The sequence below is a fragment of the Strix uralensis genome, chromosome 8 (assembly GCF_047716275.1).
Source record: "Strix uralensis isolate ZFMK-TIS-50842 chromosome 8, bStrUra1, whole genome shotgun sequence".
Classification (NCBI taxonomy): domain Eukaryota; kingdom Metazoa; phylum Chordata; class Aves; order Strigiformes; family Strigidae; genus Strix; species Strix uralensis.
The window spans coordinates 11,494,813-11,512,939 of NC_133979.1; the positions used below are offsets into that span (position 1 = coordinate 11,494,813).

Genomic DNA, 18,127 nt, shown 5'->3' on the forward strand with positions numbered 1-18,127 from the left:
CCTACCATGTTTGACAACACAGAAATCAAGTGCTGCTGCTTCAGACTCCTGCTGCGTGTGGCCCCCCCGGGGTGGGGGAGCCCTCCTGGGCACCAGAAGCCAGAGGCTGCGCATCCCCACCCCATCACCCAGCCTCAAGTTGGTTGAGATTGATTTTCAAGCCAGTGTCATCGTGAAGAAGGTGCTGGTGCCCCTGTGCTGCTGAGAAGAGGAAGCAGCTGCGTGTGCCAGAGCTGCAGCTTTACACGGGGGTAGGGACGAGCTGGGGGACGGACTGATGCTGTGACGGCTCCATGAAACCACTTGCTCTCTCCTGACTTCAGCTTGCTGAATTGTCATAGAATAGCTTCAGGTGATTAATAATGCGGGTGTAGTCTAGCTGTTCTTGTTATTCCACTAATACCCTGGAGTATGACAAGCTATAAATAGTTTGACAGGATCTGTCTGTCCCTACCTCATGTAGGATCTAAAATAAAATGAACATACTAACTAGTGATGATTTGTCTGGTCTGGCTGGGGCTCCTGGATCCTGTTGGGTTAAACAGCGATGGTGACTGGTGTCATGAGAGGCAGCTGGAAGTGAAGCAGAAATTGGCTCAGTGCTACCCTTTGCACACAAAGCGGTGTCATGGAGATGACTCAGCCTATTAAGCAGCTCAACCCTTTCCAGCAGCTCTGTAACCAGTTTTATAGGGTGACGTGGCTGTGGAGGAAGGGCACGGGACCCTCCTGGCTGTGGTGGCCGCGGTTAGAACCGAGGCAGGAGTTTGCATTTCTCTTTCACCGTGGTTCAGGGCACTTTGCTCCTGGCAAGGCCGGTGCCTGTTGCTGTGACACAGTCACATCTCTTCAGTAGATAAGCTGCAGGGGTGACAGCTGTCGAACCTCTTTGCAGTGTGCCTTTACAGGCAGGGATGGAGCTGGACTCTGACCTGCCAGGGGAGCAGGCAGGCGCTGGAAGGGCGTGGGGACCTTTGAGCTCTGCCAGCTCGGTTATTTCCCGATCCCTAAACGCAGCTCTTTTGTGCCCAGCCTGGAGAAGTTCAGGCAGCGTAGGGTGGAGCTGAGTTGCTCTCTGACACCGCCTCGCTGTGGTATGCAACAGGCGGACATGACATGGGGTGACGCACCGCCAGCGTTCTGGGGTGGTTGGGTGCTGCCGGGTGTCACGGCCTCGCTCCTGCCGCCGGGATGCCGCTGCTGGCTGGGCTAAAGCTGCTCCCCAGGGGGTTCCTGGAGCCTCCCCACGCGCTGCAGGCCTGCCTGGGGCAGGAGTATGTCCCCCAGCCAGCCAGGATGCCCTCTCCCCTCTTTTCCCTGCCCACGCTGGAGATGTAGCCCTGTGCCCTGACCCTGCAGGCACCCCCACCCTGCTCGTAGGGGTGCAGGCAGCGACAGGGACGTTGGACACCGGGAGGGAGTGGAGTCCTAAACCGCGGGGCGAGGGGACACCGGTCAGCGCCTGTCGGGGACCGAGGGACTGGGGTGGGTGTTACACAGTCGCATCTTGGCAAAGGGGGATGCCGGGGGCCCCACACCCAGCGCTCCGCTGGGGAGCGGGGGGACTGTGGCCCGGGAGGCGTGAAGAAGGGCTGCGGCGTACCGGGGCGCACGGGCGGAACTGCGCCTGCCCGGGGAGGAGGCGGCAGCCCGGCAGCAAGAGCTGTCCGCGGCGGGGCGGCCCCGGAGGGCCGGGCCGGGCGCGGCCGGAGGCAGAGGCGGGCGCGGTGACACTGCTGGAGGCCAACGGGCACCGCCGGGCAGGGCCGGGGCGCAGCCGGAGCAGCACCGGGAGGGTGCGCGGAGCCGGTACCCGGTGCGCGATGCGTGCGGGCGGGGAGGCGCCGCACCAGGTGCTGGGCCGGCTGCGGTTCCTGCTGCAGTGCAGCGAGTGCTTCCGCCGCGCCCGGGCGCTGCCCGCCGCGCTCTGCTACGTGCCGCGGGAGGTGCAGTACAAGATCTGCAAGGACCCCGCCGCCGCCGCCGCTGCCGCCCGCAGCCTGCTTAGCGTCTGGGACAGCCCGGGGCCGGCGAGGGGCGGCAAGCGGGCGGCGAGGGCCACCATCGAGGTGCGGAAGGGCGGCTGCCTCCGCGCCACCGGCGAGGAGTACTGCAACGGCGCCGGGCTCTGGGTCAAGCTCAGCAAGGTAACGGCGGCGGGACGCGCCCCGCCGCGCAGCCGCGAACTGCCGGGGGGGACCTGGGGTCCCGACGGCGATGACGAGCCGGGGTGCGCTTTCAGGAGCAGCTGGAGGAGCACACGAGCACCCGTGACCTGGCTGAGGGCTGGCTCCTGGCACAGAGGTTTGGAGAGGGAGGAGATAAGTTGGTACCGGTTGACTCCGTGGAGAAGATCCAGTGGCAGCGCCAAACATTCGGGGTTGATTATAAACCCGCGGTCAGGTACGGCCCCCAGCCTGCTGCACCCCGGGTAGGGACCAGGCTGTGGGCACCCTCGGAGGCACGTGTGGCTGGCACCCACAGAGGACGTGGGACCCAGCCATCCCAAAGCCCTTGGCACGTCCAGCACAGCCCCCCTGACACCCTCCAGCGCGGGTGGGACACATCCCGGCCGAGCCACCTGTGGGCAGGAGGGTGGTGGCCCCTCGTAGGCTAATCCTGTTTGCGTGTGGTAGCACCTGCGCAGGATAAAGGTGGTGCCAGCGGGTTTCTGAGGCACTCAGGTTTGGGCTGAGCAATGTCATGGAGGTAACACAGTGATGAGAGAGCTCATATTTGATTTTCATGCTGGAAGGCCATGTGCAGGGCTGGATTCCCCTGCTCAGCCCCAGCCTGCACCTGGGTGCTCTCATCCCTCCCACAGCTGTTCCTGCAGCCCCTGGGTGTTATCCCTGGTCCCTCAGTGCTGCTGCCTCCACTCTAGGCTAAGGCAGTAACGCTTGGGCACGCTGAGCACTGACCCATCTTTTCCCTTCTGTGACTCCTCCACTGGTGCTGCTCCAGCTGGGAACAAGTGGTGGACCTGACCTACTCCATGCGCCTGGGAGAGAAGCCCAGACTCGTAGAGCAGGATGAAGCCGCGGTGCAGAAATTTCGGTATGAGTGTATACGCTAGAGTGGTGCTGCAGCTCCCCGAGGAGCGGCCAGCCAGGGCCTAGACATGCCTGGGGAGCCAGGACTGGCTTCAGGGTTGGGAGTGGGGAGGATGAGTGCCATGAGATGCCTTTTACATTGATACTGTTCAACGCTGCTCAAGCAAAGATGGCCTTTGCTCTGTGGAGCATCAGAGCAACTGCCTTGTGCTATTCCCACTGGGCTGGGGCGGCCATAAACACCTGGTGTGGTGGTGGTGAGATATGCCATCTACCTGCAGCAGGGACAGCAGATGCCCAACACCATCCTGATATGGTGACTATGAGATGCTGCAGCCAGTCTGAGCTGGGGCGTCTGCACAGTGCTGGTGGGCAGGTTTGGGGTGCAGCCTGGTCTCCCTGTCCTGTTAACATGGAGCCCTCCTGCAGGTCTGTGCCCCCGGGCTGGAGCTACGAGCGTGACATGGAGTTGGGACGCTTCCTGTATGATCACAGTGAGAGGGAACTGCAGTGTGTGGACTGCACCAAGGAACACCTCAGCAGCATTGAGGTCTCCTCTCAGATGGTGCGTAGTGGGGCTCCTCCACAGCCTAAAATCAGCGTGAGACACGCAAGCATCGCCATGGCTGCAGGGAGGAGTGGCTGGCAGTGGCTGTTCCCTCTGTGAGGGGCAGGGAATGGTGGTGTGGTTTTGCTGCTCTAGCGAAGCTGCCAGGAGTTGGGCATCTGGAGCAAAACCCCGCTGTGTCTGGAGCACTGTGAGGGGTCCATGGCTGTGCCCAGCTTGCTCTGTGCAGGAGCCACCATCTACCCGCAGCCTAGCGAACCGAGGGGCTGGCCCAGTCCTGACCAACTCTGGCACCACGGGACCCATCCCAGGGGTGGTCACGGCATGCCCATGGATGCTCAGCTCCCTCCCTCCACTTGCTGCACTCTTGCAGGAGGACTGTGGCGCAGCCCATCTGACGGACAACCAGACATACACCTTCTGGGAGAGCAACGGGCCCCCGGGGCAGCACTGGGTGCGGCTCAACATGAAGAAAGGCACTATTGTCAAGTGAGACCTCGGGGTGTCCCCTCCCTGCTGGCGGCTGTGCCAGGCATGGGCAGGCTGCAGCGCAAAGCACCATCTTCCTCCCGAATGCAGCTTTTCCCAGGCTGCAGCTGGGGGCTTGGGGTTGAGGTGGGGGGCAGCTGCTGCCAGATGCACCCCAGGAGGACACAGCCTTGTCCACAGCCCTAGGACATCTCTGGGGACATCTCTGTGTCCAGGCAGCTTGGGAGGGGAGGACAATGCTGCCACTTGCCCTTCTCATCCCCAGGAAGCTGTGGCTGATGCTGGACGGGCAGGCCAGCTCCTATATACCCAGGCGGGTGGCTGTGTACGGGGGTGCACCGAACGGGCTGCAGCACCTGAGAACTGTCCTAATTAACGAGTGAGTAATGAGTGAGGAGCAGCCTGGGTCTGGCTTGGGCCAAACTCTCAAGCCAGATGCTAAGGAAAGGGCTGGGGTCGGTCCTGAGTGACCTGGTGGTGACGGTGGCTCTCCATGGGTCAGGGCTCCCTGGGTGCAGGCTACGTCTGTTCCCACAAGCGTGGTGGTCCCCTGCCTCCATGTGCCAGCCAAGCGTCTTCATCTCCACTCCTACTCCTCATCCGTGCTGTGGCAACTGGGCTGCAGTGTGCTTCCTCCTGCCTGGTGACTTTGGGGATCTTTCCACCTCCTCCTTGCCTCTGGGGGCACATGCGATGGCACCTTTCTGAGCATCTCTGCCATGCTGTAGCCAAGAAGTCCTGGGGTGCTTCACCTCTCTCTCTTTGCTCTGGCTCTGCAACACCCTTCTCAAGGCAGGCAGGGGTTTACACAGGGGTGTCATGTCTTCCTCCTCCTTCCTCAACACTTGCCTGTTTGCCTTTTTTTGGCTGAGCAGTGAGATTTGTCTTTGAAGAAGCACACACAAGGCCATTGAGGTCCCCTCCCCGGTGGCAGAAGCCAACTCCTCACTGTGTCTGGGCAGTCACAGTGTTTTTTCCCCACGCACCTGTGGATCTTTGCCAGGACCTTACCAAAGGCTTTGGAAACACAAGCGAATCACTTACCAAATTGCTCATCTCCACAAATCCCTGTTGCCTTCAAAACACACCACCCTTGCGTGACCAGCTTGGCTTGGAGGATGATTGTGCCATTGCGAGATGTGCCAGGACCCCCCTGGGAACAGCGATGCGCTCTTGGCCATCTTGCCTTTCTGTTCTGCTTTGAATTCATGCTCTTTTCTGACTCTTTGGATGCGGCTTCCACCTTCTTCAGGATGTCTCTGTGCCTCTGACAGCCTCTTCTCTCCACTCAATCCCCTCCTGCCACAGGCCCAGTGAGGTGGGGAGGGCTTTTGCCATCGGTAGTGGCGCATCCTTGCTGGGGAGCCGGAGTGGCCCATGCCTCGCTGGCTGTCTCGCCGGTGTCTGTGCCTTGCAGCTCTGCCATTTCCCTCCATGCTGTGTGCAGGAACAGCTACCAGGATGTCTGCATCCTCCGCGACATGAAGATCCACCTGCCCGTGCTGGAGATCCGCATCCTGGAGTGCCGGGGTGAGCCTGCGCTGCCAGACTGGGGCTGCCAGTCCAGCCCAGCCGCTGCAGCTGGTACTGGCAGCTGTGGATCTTCCTGCTGCACCGACTGCTTTTTGGGGTCCATTGGAGGAAAAGCTGGGGTGTGAGCTTCATTTGGGATGCTGCAGGTGCTGGGGGCTCCTTGCCCCCAGATGCAGCATCTGAGCTGTGCCAGCTGCATAACTGCAACCATGCACGCAGCATCTGTGTCCTTTCTTGGCAGATGAAGGGTACAATGTCCGCCTGCGAGGGATTAAGATCAGGTCCTTCTGGGAGTGGGACCTGATCCTCAATGCTGACATGTTCCAGCCAGCCCGGCTGGTGCGCTACCCTCTCCTGAAAGGGGTGGATGCCGATGTGCTGTACCGGCGGGCCGTGCTTATTCAGAGGTATGACACAGGGATGGCACAGTCTCCACAGCAAACCTGAGAATAACCATGCCCTGGCCTCTAGCAGGGGGTTGCACATGTCTTGCTTAAAGTCTGCCAGCTCCTTTCCTGTGCATGGCAGGGACTTCAGCTTGCTGCTCCCCATCCAAACACGGCTGCTTCAAATGTCTGGGGAGCATGGTGGCAGCATGGGACGAGGAGGACCTGCATCACGTGGAGTCCCCCACCCCACTGCCTGCAGGGCAGCCCCAGGCTGGGGTCAGCTCTGGCCCCACAGAGAGACCCTCCACAGCGATTCAGCCGCAGTGCTGTGGCATGGGCTTGGCTGCCTTGGTTTGCAGCTTTTTCTGGGGGGGGAAAAAGAAAAAAGCGCTTGGCCAGAGGGGGCTTGTTGGGTACTCCCCTTGGTATGCTGGTGTCCCTCCATGGGCTGGAGGGGACCCATATGCAGGGAGCACGGGGCCCAGGCTTGGTGCATGCCCAGGGCTGTCTGCAGTGAAATGCCATGGGTGTGTCGGGCTCCACACGTCCGCCAACCCCCTCGCATTCTCATGTTGCTCCTCTCCGGTCTCCAGGTTCGTCCAGCTCCTGGACAGTGTCCTGCATTACCTGATCCCTCTCTCTGAGGACAGCATCGGTACCTTCAATGCGCTCAGTGTGAGCATTTGCCAGGCTCCCTTGGGATGGTGCTGATCTCATTACAGGCTCGGCTGGTTTCACTGGGGGCTGTGGCATGTCCCCCTTGATCTGATGGGGACAGACCAGCCCAGGGCTCATGCTGAGAGCTGCTGTGCTGGGTATTGCAGGAGGGATGGGGGAGCTGAGCATCCCCTACAACACCAGGGACTGTGCTTGGGGAGATGGAAAGAGAGCGTGTGGTGGCAGGATCAGGCCTCTAACCATCCCTGCTCATCCCTTGCTAGAGCATGAAGCCATTCCTGCTGCTGTCCAAACAGAGCACAGCCCTCATCATCCACTGTCTCCAGTCCTCAGAGAGCACCCCCCCTCACACCCTGCCAAAGCTGTACATCAACCGGCATCTGGCCCGGGAGCACCGTGCCAACCCTGCGCTGGACCCCAGCTGCAGGAACACTGTCTTCACCCAGGTACAGCAACACGCTGCCCCATGCCAGGTACCTGCCAGTTCAGCATCGCTTACCCCTGCTGCATCTCATCCCCTTTCCACTCTGCTCCTCTCCAGCTGTATGAAGGGCTCAGATCTCCCAAGAACAATCAGCCCCTGGACTACAGGTAGGTCTTCAGCACTGCATTTGTGGGGTGTCACCTCCCCGGCATGGGGTGCGGGGGGGATGCCAGGTGCTGCATGGGGCTGTTGCTTCCCCGCAGATGGCCTCGGAGCCACAGCCAGTGGTGGGAGTGCGATTTCATCACTGAGGGCATCATGGACAATGGTGAGAGCTCTCCCCTCCTGCCCTAGGGCTCACCCCAGGGCTCTCCCCTGGGCTTTCTTGTGTTGGGGTGCAGCTCGGTGGGTCACCCACTGCAGTGGGGAGCCCACACTGTCCTGGCTGCTCTGTGGGGAGACAACCCTGTTCTGCAAGTGTGGGGTGGTCCCTGCATCTCCCCTACCCCACCAGCACTGCCCCTGCCCCAGGGAGCGGGGCAGCTTGGCCACATCCTGCGGCTGAGCGTCTGGCCTTGGCATGTCAGGAATAACCAGCTTCTGCCCCCTCTGCAGGTGGCGGTTTTCGGGACAGCCTGTCAGATGTGTCAGAGGAGCTGTGTCCCAGCTCAGGTGATGTCCCCGTGCCCCTGCCGTTCTTCGTTCGCACCTCCAACCAGGTTTGGCACCCCACTGTTTGCCTCTTCTGACCCTGGGGGGACAGTCAGCAGAGCCTGGGGGCTTTTGGAGTGTTAATTCTATCTTTACACTTGCAGGGCAATTGGCCGGGGGGGGCTGTGCTTGTACCCGGGTAGCAGGAGTCTCCTGAAGGAGTGTAAAGGGCAGGAGAGGCAGGCGGAGGGATGATGGAGAGGGAGGCTGCAGAGGGACCATGCTGGGCTGGTCGCATCTATGTCTGCGGGTCCTAAGCCTCTCTCCCGCAGGGTAACAGCAGCAGCGACACCAGGGACATGTACGTCCCCAACCCCTCCTGCAAGGACTTCCCCAAGTATGAGTGGATTGGGCAGCTGATGGGAGCAGCCCTGAGGAGCAAGGAGTTTCTGGTGAGCATGGCAGAGCCTCCCTGTCCAGCAAGGTGGCTTGGCAGGGGCCACTGTGTCTCAGGCAGAGGGGCTGTCCTCATGTGGAGGGGCACAGGGAGGACGCGTGACTCTGCTCCCTCTGGCAGATCCTGGCTCTGCCAGCACTGGTGTGGAAGCAGCTGGCAGGGGAGGAGATCAGTTGGAGCAAGGACTTTGCTGCTGTGGACTCGGAGCTGGTGAGCAGGTCTGGGGGCTGGCAGGGCAGTGCTGTGCACTCCCATGGCTGCTCCAGCTCTGCCATGATTGCTTTTGCCCATTGGGGTTGCAGGTGAATCTGCTGGAAGTGCTGGAGGGGGTGGACAGAGAAGGCTTTGAGTTCATGTTTGGCAAAGAGCTGACCTACACAACGGTGCAGAGCGACCAGCGCGTGGTGGAGCTGATCCCCAATGGCAGCAGCACTGTGGTGCGCTATGAGGACCGCAAGGAGTTCATCCGCCTGGTGCAGAAGGCTCGGCTGGAGGAGAGCAAGGAGCAGGTAATGCTGTCCTCCAGGGCCAGTGTGGCTCCAAGGGGACCCTGCTCCTGTGGCAAGCCCTTCTGGTACCTGTGGGGTTGGTGGCTGTGAAAATGTGTCCCCAAAACCGGGTCCAGCTGGGTGGTTCCTCTGTGCACCCCATGCCCAGGATGTCCATGAGGCCTGGGGACACCCTTTGGGGTCCTGCAGTCCCGCAGTCCCTGCACCTGGTGCCTTGGGCAGCTGCGCTGGGCTCAGACTCACCACGGTGACGTGGGACCCCTCCTGTGCCCCCCCCAAGATTGCAGCCATGCGTGCTGGGTTGCTCCGTGTGGTTCCCCAGCCTGTGCTGGAGCTGCTCACCTGGCAACAGCTGGAGAAGAAGATCTGCGGGGACCCTGTGATCACAGTGGCTGAACTGCGGAGGTTCAGTAAGTGCTGGGGCCAGCCCAAAGCTGCTGCCAGACCCTTGTATGGGTGGGGGCTCCCCTTGATGACACTCGTCCTGCGCATGCATCCTGCCCCATGCTGAGTCCCTGGTCATGGGATACCCAGGAGCCTGGGGGAGGATAAGCCAGAGAGACCCTGGATAGGGATGCTTCTGGTTTAGCTGCAAACCCCACCGGTCCCCAGTCTGGTCCATCTGGTCTTCAGCCGCTATGGGCAGAGATAAGTGGCCACCCTGCGAACTGGGACCCCCATTTCTCCACCTGCCTTTGCGCAGGGTGCCAGCCCTGCTCAGGGATGCTGGGGGCTCTCAGGGGCTGAGGGCAGAGGGGCTCCTCCTCTCCTGCCTCTGCTCTGGGCTCTCAAGAAGGGCAGAATAGACATGTCACATGTTAATTTGCTTTGCTGCGAGTTTCTAACAAAGCCATTGCACATACTTTGTCGCAGTCACATTTGAGGACTTTTCCTCCGATGACACCTGTATCCAGAACTTCTTGGAGGCACTCAACAACTTCACCAGTGGTGAGTGACCCTAAGACTTTCCCTGCTCTTTATGTGCAGCAGGGTGGGCCAGGGGACAGGGTACCTACTGCCCTGCACCCTGGGGATGCTCACCAGGTTCTTCCCTGGAAGTTGTTGTTCTTCCCTGGAAGTTGTCTGGGGTTGTCTGGCCTGACCTTTCCTGAGATGCTGAGAGCATCCCTTAGCTTTGCCCCATGCTCTCGGGATGGTTCTGCACAGACAGGCCCTGCTGCGATGGCAGCGACTGGGATGATCCTGTCCCTGTCCCTGAGACCTGAGCCCTGTCCTTCCCCTCAGAGGATCTCAGCCGCTTCCTCAAGTTCGTCACTGGCCGGAGCCGTCTCCCAGTTCAGATCACTGTCTTCCCAGAAAGGTCGAAGTGAGTCCATCCTCCCTGGGCTGGGGTCCCTGCATGGCATGAGGTCCCTGCACTCTGCTGGGGTCCTGGGTCATGCTGGGGTCTGACTCTCTCTCCTTTCTGCCAAGCTTGAACGCGTTGGACCTGATGCCACAGGCCTCCACATGCTCCTGCAGCTTCTTCTTGCCCAACTATTCCTCGTGAGTTGAGCTGGGGATGCAGGACAGGGATGCTCCCCCCTCCCTTGGGCTGACATTGGGGTCTCCTTCCAGGGGCCACAGGTTCTGCCCTGGGGGATGTCTGGGTGGGTGCAGGGAGGGAAGCGTGAGGCTCTGGGTGCCCATCACAATCGTGACTCAGCATCCCCCCTGCCAGGGCCAAGGCCTGTGAGGAGCTGCTGCGGTATGCCGTGTACAACTGCGTGTCCATCGACACTGACAAGGAACCCTGGGAAGAATGAGGCCCCCCAGGCACCCCATGCCGTGGGAGCCACCTGCCCAGGGACCCCAGATGCAATAAAATTGCAGGGTGAGATCCTGCCGTCCTGCCCCAGGTCCTGTTTGTGTCCATGCTTCTCGAGGGCTGGGACTGGAGCGTATGTGGCCAGTGCTGCAGCTGGGGGGGGCTAGCAGGGCACTGTCTGCTGAGGGCTGCGCCGTCTCGGCGTGCTGTGGGGTGGAGAGCAGAGCGTGCCCGTGGGGCTGGGGGTCCCCAATGCACCCTGAAAACTTCCTCCCCGCACCCCGCGCTGCCTGCAGCCCCACCCCCGGCCGCCTGGGGGCGCTGTGCCGCCGAGCCCCTCCCGCGGCCCGCAGGGATCGATGGACTCGGCGCTCCGCAGCCTGGGATCCCGCCTTCGGTGTTCCTCTCGCTGACCTGGCCGGGAAGAACCGATCGCAGGAAGGCGAGGAGGCGGATCGAGCCTATCTGCGCTCTACCGTCGCTGCCCGCGATCGACCCACTCGGCTCTCCTCGCGCACGCGCAGTGCGCGCCGGCGCCGCCATTGCTGTGCTGTCAGTGAGGCGCTGGGAGCCGGCGGCCGCCAGAGCCGAGGTAACGGCGAGGCGGGGGGAGGCTCGGCGCCTCTGCACGGGTTGTGGGGTCGCGGGGGAGGCGGGGAGCCGACGCACGACTCCGAGAAGTGCTGGTGGCTAAAGTCGGTCCAGGTTGAACCGATCCGGTCTTAGCTCGGCCCGGCTCGGCCTGGCCCGGCTCGGGTCTGCTCGGTTCGGCCGTGGTTGAGTGAGGCCCTGCCCCTGTGCTCCCACTGCAGCATGGAGTTCCAGGCCGTGGTGATGGCGGCGGGGGGCGGTTCCCGTATGACGGACCTGACCTCCAGCATCCCGAAGCCGCTGCTCCCGGTGGGCAACCGGCCCCTGCTCTGGTACCCGCTGAACCTCCTGGAGCGCGCCGGCTTCGAAGGTGAGGCGTGACGGTGTCTTGGTGTGGGCGTGTAGGTGACATGCTTACCCTGGTCTCTTCAGGCTTCCATGGTCGCCTCCCCCACTCTCGTTTGTCGCCCCCTCTTGTTCTAATCGTCTTGTCGCAGGTGCCCTGTTGGTCGGGGCAGGTGCTGTAGCAGGAGATATCTTCTCTGCACTGGAGCTATGCTGTTGGACCGTGTCACATCCCTTCCTTCACTCTAGGCTGCATCTCTTGTGCCAGCGCCCTCTTCCCCCTCTTCTCCCCTCACCAAGGCTTTTCCTATCTATATGCTTTTCCCAATTTTGATGCCTTTCCCAGTGTTGTTAACCCAGAGTCTCTCACTTGTTTCTTTCTCTGAATCATTAGTGAGAGCAGTGTCAGAAGTGTGTCAGCTCTCCTGGGATATCTCTTGGTTTGTTGTTTTAGTCTGGCCTGAAGTTCAGGGTTACTTGCTGTGTCTGAGGCATTTAGTCCTTGTTGCAGCGTGGAGCCAGGCACTGGGTTTTGGACAGAACAGGGCAGGGGAAGTGGCAGACTTATAATGCTCACCTGTGGGCCTTGGTTCACAGGAGGGCTAAAATGGTATTTAGTACATGGTGAGGTTCTTTAGTATTTTCTGGGTTTAGGGGTTTTTTTTCCCTTTTGAGTGGTGGACATAATCTTTCTGTGGTGTTTTCCTTGCTTCTTATAAAACTTCCTCCTGATACCTTTTGTGTCTCTGTTCTTTCATGTTTGTATTTGTCCTTTAACGTTTTGCTTCTCCTGTGTGACTGTGCAATTATTCTGTACTCCATCCTGACACTGTGGCTTTTCTCCTGACTGCTTCTTCTTTCTGTGAAGATGTAAAGATCAGCTCATGATTATCTATATTAGCCTCTTACTGTTTCAGTGTGAAGGAACAGAATAAAGAGTAAACTTAAGACTCTGCCTTCATTTTGTTTCATTCAGAAATCCATAAGCACTTTTTTCCTTTGAAATTGGTTTTTGCCTGTTGTTTGTTGAAATCTGCTTTCTAAATGTCTGCTTTCTTTGACTGTTCTCCTGTCTCTTTTTTGCTGGGATCATACTTTTATACTGTGATGTGGATATATGGGTAGCTAAAATCTCTGTAACCAATATTGTGCTTTGTGTGGCTCTAATTATTCAGAAATAACCATTTCTACTTGATGCTCTTGACCACTAGTAGGTGGTGTTATGGTCAGATCTTCCTCCTTTCTCACACATAGCTCTTCAGCTTATTCTCCCCTATGAGAATTTGGATGTTCAGGGTTGTATATGCAGCTTCAGTAAGCAAGGTGCCCCCTTCCTGCTCCTCTCTTGCTTCTGCTGCCTGACCAAGCTGTGCATTTCTGCGTTAATACTCCAGTGGCATGAATTCTCTCCCTGGATCATAATTTGTATTCATGAGGCTTTAGTTCCTCATACTTGCTTAAGTTAGTAAGTAGGCTGATTCACTGAGTCCTTTTTATCCTAATTGCAAGTGCTTCATCTCTCCTAATATTTAGGAGACCTTTGTCCAGCTCACCAGATACATGCTGAACTGTGTGGGCTTACAACTTCCACCTGACACCAGTTCCTTCTCCATCGGTTGCTTCTTTCCCTAATTCAAGTTGTGCTTTTCAATCCCTTTCTCTAGATTCTTCAGCTTGTTTTGAATCCAAGTTGGCATCCGGTATGGGAGTAGGAGAGAAGCCCTCCCATATCTCTGGTACCAAACTGACACACCGTTCTCATGTTAACACTTCCTTCCTCTTTTCTGTTAACAGATTCAGGATGAGCTCAGTTTTGATTGATACAGGTTTATTCTGTGTCTTACCACAGGAGATTCCTAGGTTGCTGGCTGTGTTATTTCCCATAGTTCTCTGTTAAAATTCCATGTGGAATACAATGTTACAGTGTTGGGGTTTGGGGAGGAGGGTTTAGGGCAGGAGGGTGGGATATTTTGACTTCAGGGTTTAACTGTTGCTTTTCCTTCCAGTTGTTGAGGCCAAGGGAAAAGGTTTCTTGCTGTTTTGTTTTCTCAATCTTTTCTTTGCAGAGCTTCTGTTCTCACTTTCTTCATTGTGGAAGATACCCTTTCTTGCCACTGTTGGTATCCTTCAAATATGCATTTACCTTTTTTCTTTTGAGGATGGAATAAGTTTGTTGCTCACATATTACTCCACTCTCTTGCCAAGCTGGTGCTAAGAAATAGTTTAACCATTGTTTTGCAATGCTGTGGTTGGTGGTGTTGTCCGCAGAGGATTATACACAGTCAGGGTGGAGAAAAGACAAAGCTCTAAAGTGTTGGTCACAATAATGCACGGTCTCATTGGTCTGTTTGAGGACATATGGTTTGAGGTCGCTCGCTAATGATAGAAGATATTTCTGTTCTGTCTTGCTAACTCATGCCACTCGCATGCGCCCCTTTCAGTAACAACCTCCACCCCACACAAAGCAGGAGAAATAGTTTCCATATTCATTAGGAGTTTTAAATTCTATTCAAAAGTTGCTATTGCCAAAAGAGCTTGGTTTGTTGTAGAACCCAGTTATGCTACTCCAGCCTTTTGACAGTTCCATCAGCCTTTGTAAATAAGAAATGAGTGTATCCTATTTGTGATGAATATTTTTTTTCCCCTGTTTGATCTCATCCCACTTTCCTCTGTTTTAGAGGTCATTGTGATTACAAGGAAGGAAGTCCAAAAGATGTTAAACTTGGACACAAAAATGAAGCTGGATTTTGTGTGCATCAGTGACAACATGGACATGGGTACAGCAGATTCACTGAGGCATATTCACCAGAAAATTAAGGTATTGCTGACTTATATTGAACTTGACTAAAAGACATTTGTTTATAATAATATTTTTTTCTTTCATTGTGCTTTAAGAGCTGTCCCGTGTAATGATATTGTGGGTAACTGAATTTCCTGATCTTCAGACGAGCTGAATTTTGTAAAGGTCACCTCATGGGGGAACTCAAACAAAGACTCTGAATGACTATAATTGACAGCTAGGAAGGCTGGAGTAGATCCAGGCTGAGCAGTGGCTGCTTCTTAGTCAGTGTTAACTTTCTGGCTAACTTTTCTGGTTAATTAGAAGCTTGTATTTGTTTATGCAATTTTTGATATGATGGGTGATAGCTGTTGTCCACGTAGTGTTTGGGAAGTAGTTCTGCACAAATATTCATTGTTGCCTTAGCTTAGGCAATATGATGATACATAAGGAAGTTTATATTCAGTTCTTGACCCTGCCACAGGCTTGCCTGAGCCCTCAGGCAAGTGTCTTGCTCTGTGCTTCAGTCTTCAGTTTTCTGCTTTTCATGTGCTTTTGCTGGCTTGGTCATATGGTAAGCTTTTTGATAAACAGTGCCCAAATATGATAAAGGACTGCTGTTCTAATAAAAATGCCAGTTTAGAGAATTTTAATTTCCAGCTGCACAATTAAAACACTCCCATGTAAGGCAGAAATGCTGCTCAGAGCTCTCACCATGATCAGGGATGGAATTTTGGTTTTGTCATTGTCATACACCTAATCTTTTGAATTTGTTCCCTGTCTGTTTAGGCCATCTTAGCCAAATTGGCTGTTTAAATAAAGGTTACAACAAGACATCAATGAACCGTTTTAAGTCCTGAGGTGTCTTTTTGTCTTCAGGCTATTTTTGAAGGTAATAAACTGTAGTATAGTAGGCTGTGTACTCCCAAGAGAAAGACTCCAGTTGAGACAAGATGAAACTTTTCAGGCAAATAGGGGTGTCTAGGTGGCACAACGAGAGAGATTCTGCAAGAAATGCAGACTAGAATAATTTAGAGGGCGAAGAGAAGATACAAAAAGGAAAAGAAAAATCAGCAAAATCAGTTTAACTTAATTGAGTGTTTCTGTCATGTGAAGAATCGCCCTTTGTCATAATTCAGTTTGGCAGTATTTTTTAAATATGTGCATGCAGTAAGGAAATATCTGCAATGGAAACTGTGGCCCTGACCTTACAGTTTTATTGCCTGATCAGAGTGATCAGTCCTGCTGTCTGGGTGTCCCTCTTTGGTAATCCAGGCAAGTTTGCTCAGGGGGAAGCCTGGCAGACAACAGTAAAGCATGTGGGGGTAAGAAAATAGACTGTCTTCAGAGGCGGCGGTGTTGATCTTCTGTTTATTTTTCAGAAAAAAAGCTTAGAGAAGATGTGAGGTAGTATTGAAAAACACACAACTTTTTCAGTCAGCTGTGTATGAATGGCAGCAACTGATTCTACCCTTTTTATTCCATGTCTTGCTTGCCTGGCCAGAGAGGACAAAGTGGTCTCTTATTTGAAATAAGCCTGTACTAAGTTCTTGAGCAGATCGCTGCACTGTGTATTTTGGAGTCGTTCCTCTAGTAAGCACATACCACTGTTACACCTCTTACAGGGTATGCCCTCTCCCGTGTGATATAGGTGAGAGAACTCCACAGCAGAGGTAGCTGAAAAGCTACTGTATGTTGGCTATGTCTGCGGTGTAGCAGGAAAGGGATCTTGCTGAAGAATGAGTTTCCCTGGTGAAAACAACTGCTGCTTGTGGCCATAGTTTGCTGGCAGGCTTTTTGCAACCCATGCCAAAAGTCTGATGAGAAGTTTAAACTGGTTGCTGAAACTTAGTTGTCGGAAATTGAGTTAATTGCCCACAGACAGAAGAGCAAGTATGCTCAATAAAAACAAGGTAACATGGCACAGTGTAGACAACTTGCTTGTGTGCAACGCAAGTGACAGGGAATAAAGCCAAGATTATAAATGCACAGCAAGAAATATGTCTAAGGGTAGCTGAACTGCTGATCACAAATTCTGAGATGCATAAATGTTGGACCCCTGTAAAGCATAAAATCTCATGACTTGCTGCCTTGTCTAGCATTTGACTGAGGGAGTTCCACCAGCACAGTGTTGCTGCTTGCTGTGGCTGCAGTTGCAGGCCTCTTTGTTGTGTTGCACCTTGGTTAATGAAGCTTGGTACTTTATAGATGTCAAGATTAGATTTACAGAACTGTATTCAGTAGTAGCCTGAGAACACATACCTGCAAAGCCTGTAAGGACTGAGAGAAGGTAGTTTGCATTGTTGTTTTATGGCTTTTTGGTGCTGGTGGTTTTGGGGCCAGATAAGGCTGTCTTGGTTCACACTAACAAGCAACTGACTCCACCAGTCTTACTTTTTCCTGGTTGTTCAGAAGTTCATGAGAGCGAAGGAAGGCTGTTTAAGGTTTTGTTTGCTGTTCGCCCACTCTACACACAGGATTCTTCTGACATCTTTACTTCAAGAGTTGATGGATGCATGCTCTTTGCTCTAGTGGAACTCTTCCTGTTATTTTTGGCTGTCTCAGCCTATGTCTGATTGACAAGGTAGCAGCTTCATTAGGGTTTTTATGTTCATTACAAGTCTGAATGTATCCTTCTCACAATAAAGATATTATGTTAAACTTGATTCGTAAAAGCACCTGCTTGAGAAGTAATGAACAACAGAGAACTTGATCGCATAAGTTCCACTTTCTGGGTTTCTAGGCCCGAGTGTCAGTCTGGCCTGTTCTTTACCAGTAGTTCTTTAATTGACTTGTGTGGTGGGTGGTGTTGCTTGTTTTTATTTAAGCATTGAGTTCTGGGATCTGAATAGCTAACACCATTAATCAGTTTGTCTTCACAACTCTACAACTGAGAACTGAGGCTTAATGCGGTGAAGTAACTTACCTAGGATCGTTAAAGAGATTGGTAACAGTACTGGAAACTGGACATCTGTCTCAAGTCTCTCATGGTTTCATGCATAAGATCATCTTTCTATACTTTGTGCATTGCATACTCTGTTTCCCCACCTTGAAAAAGCCAGCAGGACAAGAGATTAAACACGAGTTGAAGTTGTTTTAAATGGAAACTACCAAAATAGAAACTTCAGTAGAGCCACAGTCCGATTTCTGAATTGTGAGTGTTGTGGTTTTTTTCAGTGAGAGCTGGATTATGACTTTAAAACCAAATTTGGGAATGCATTGGTCTGAGTGTAAGTAACTGAAAAATCATTTTGCAGCATATGAAGTAGAAACTGATAGGGATTATTTTTTTTTGCCTGTATTCATATTATTTTTTGATTGGGTAATATAACACTTATCAATGTTTAACACTAAGTCCAGCTCTTATAATGGTGTCAAAAAGCAAAAAATGGGTATAGGAGTTACTTGTTTAGTTCTTAAATGTTTTGTTTTACACAGGAATACAGAAACAGTTTCAGGACTTTGTGACAACTTTTGATCAGATCCTTTAATTGCTCTCCTATGGACAATCCCAGCATTTCCCTAGAACGCTGCTGGTTTCAGGACCCTGCTATAGTCTGTGTGCCTTATGGCAGTTTCCATGGCTGTCATTTTAATGTCCAGTCTTTGTTTTTTTGATATACTTTTAATATCACTGTCTGTTTTATTCTTTTGGCCCTTTAAGTTCCTAGTTTTCTGCTCATCTTTTGCAGGACTGATAATGAATGGCTTTTCAAAATATGAAAGTGAGGCAGCAAAGGCTTAATTCTTTTCTCCTTTATATGTAGGATGGGAAATGGTAGAACATAGACAATGTAGACTAACTGTTGATGGTATAATGATGCTCTTGTTGAAACTGCAGCTTTACCACCATAGGGCTGTTTACAGGTCTCTGTCACCTCGTCGTTTGTGCT

At 54.2% G+C, this 18,127-nt stretch overlaps 2 protein-coding genes across 2 annotated transcripts in view; both read left to right on the forward strand.

The window, feature by feature from the left end:
• Positions 1 to 1,694: 1,694 nt before the first annotated feature.
• On the forward strand, positions 1,695 to 10,609 carry LOC141946441 (E3 ubiquitin-protein ligase HECTD3-like). Its single transcript, XM_074876192.1, has 21 exons — positions 1,695 to 2,147; positions 2,243 to 2,403; positions 2,965 to 3,057; positions 3,483 to 3,618; positions 3,995 to 4,110; positions 4,376 to 4,489; positions 5,558 to 5,640; positions 5,885 to 6,050; positions 6,626 to 6,707; positions 6,974 to 7,156; positions 7,252 to 7,301; positions 7,398 to 7,462; positions 7,750 to 7,853; positions 8,118 to 8,237; positions 8,363 to 8,452; positions 8,545 to 8,751; positions 9,032 to 9,161; positions 9,625 to 9,699; positions 9,997 to 10,078; positions 10,186 to 10,257; positions 10,433 to 10,609. Exons 1-21 carry the CDS (start codon positions 1,824 to 1,826, stop codon positions 10,515 to 10,517), a joined length of 2,538 nt encoding a protein of 845 aa, XP_074732293.1. The 5' UTR covers positions 1,695 to 1,823; the 3' UTR covers positions 10,518 to 10,609.
• Positions 10,610 to 10,986: 377 nt separating this feature from the next.
• Positions 10,987 to 18,127, forward strand: part of EIF2B3 (eukaryotic translation initiation factor 2B subunit gamma) — a 103,855-nt gene continuing 96,714 nt past the window's right edge. Inside the window, exons 1-3 of the mRNA XM_074876193.1 lie at positions 10,987 to 11,111; positions 11,332 to 11,480; positions 14,134 to 14,273. Coding sequence (XP_074732294.1) covers positions 11,333 to 11,480; positions 14,134 to 14,273 — 288 coding nt within the window. The 5' untranslated portion in view covers positions 10,987 to 11,111; position 11,332. The remainder of the gene's footprint in view (positions 11,112 to 11,331; positions 11,481 to 14,133; positions 14,274 to 18,127) is intronic.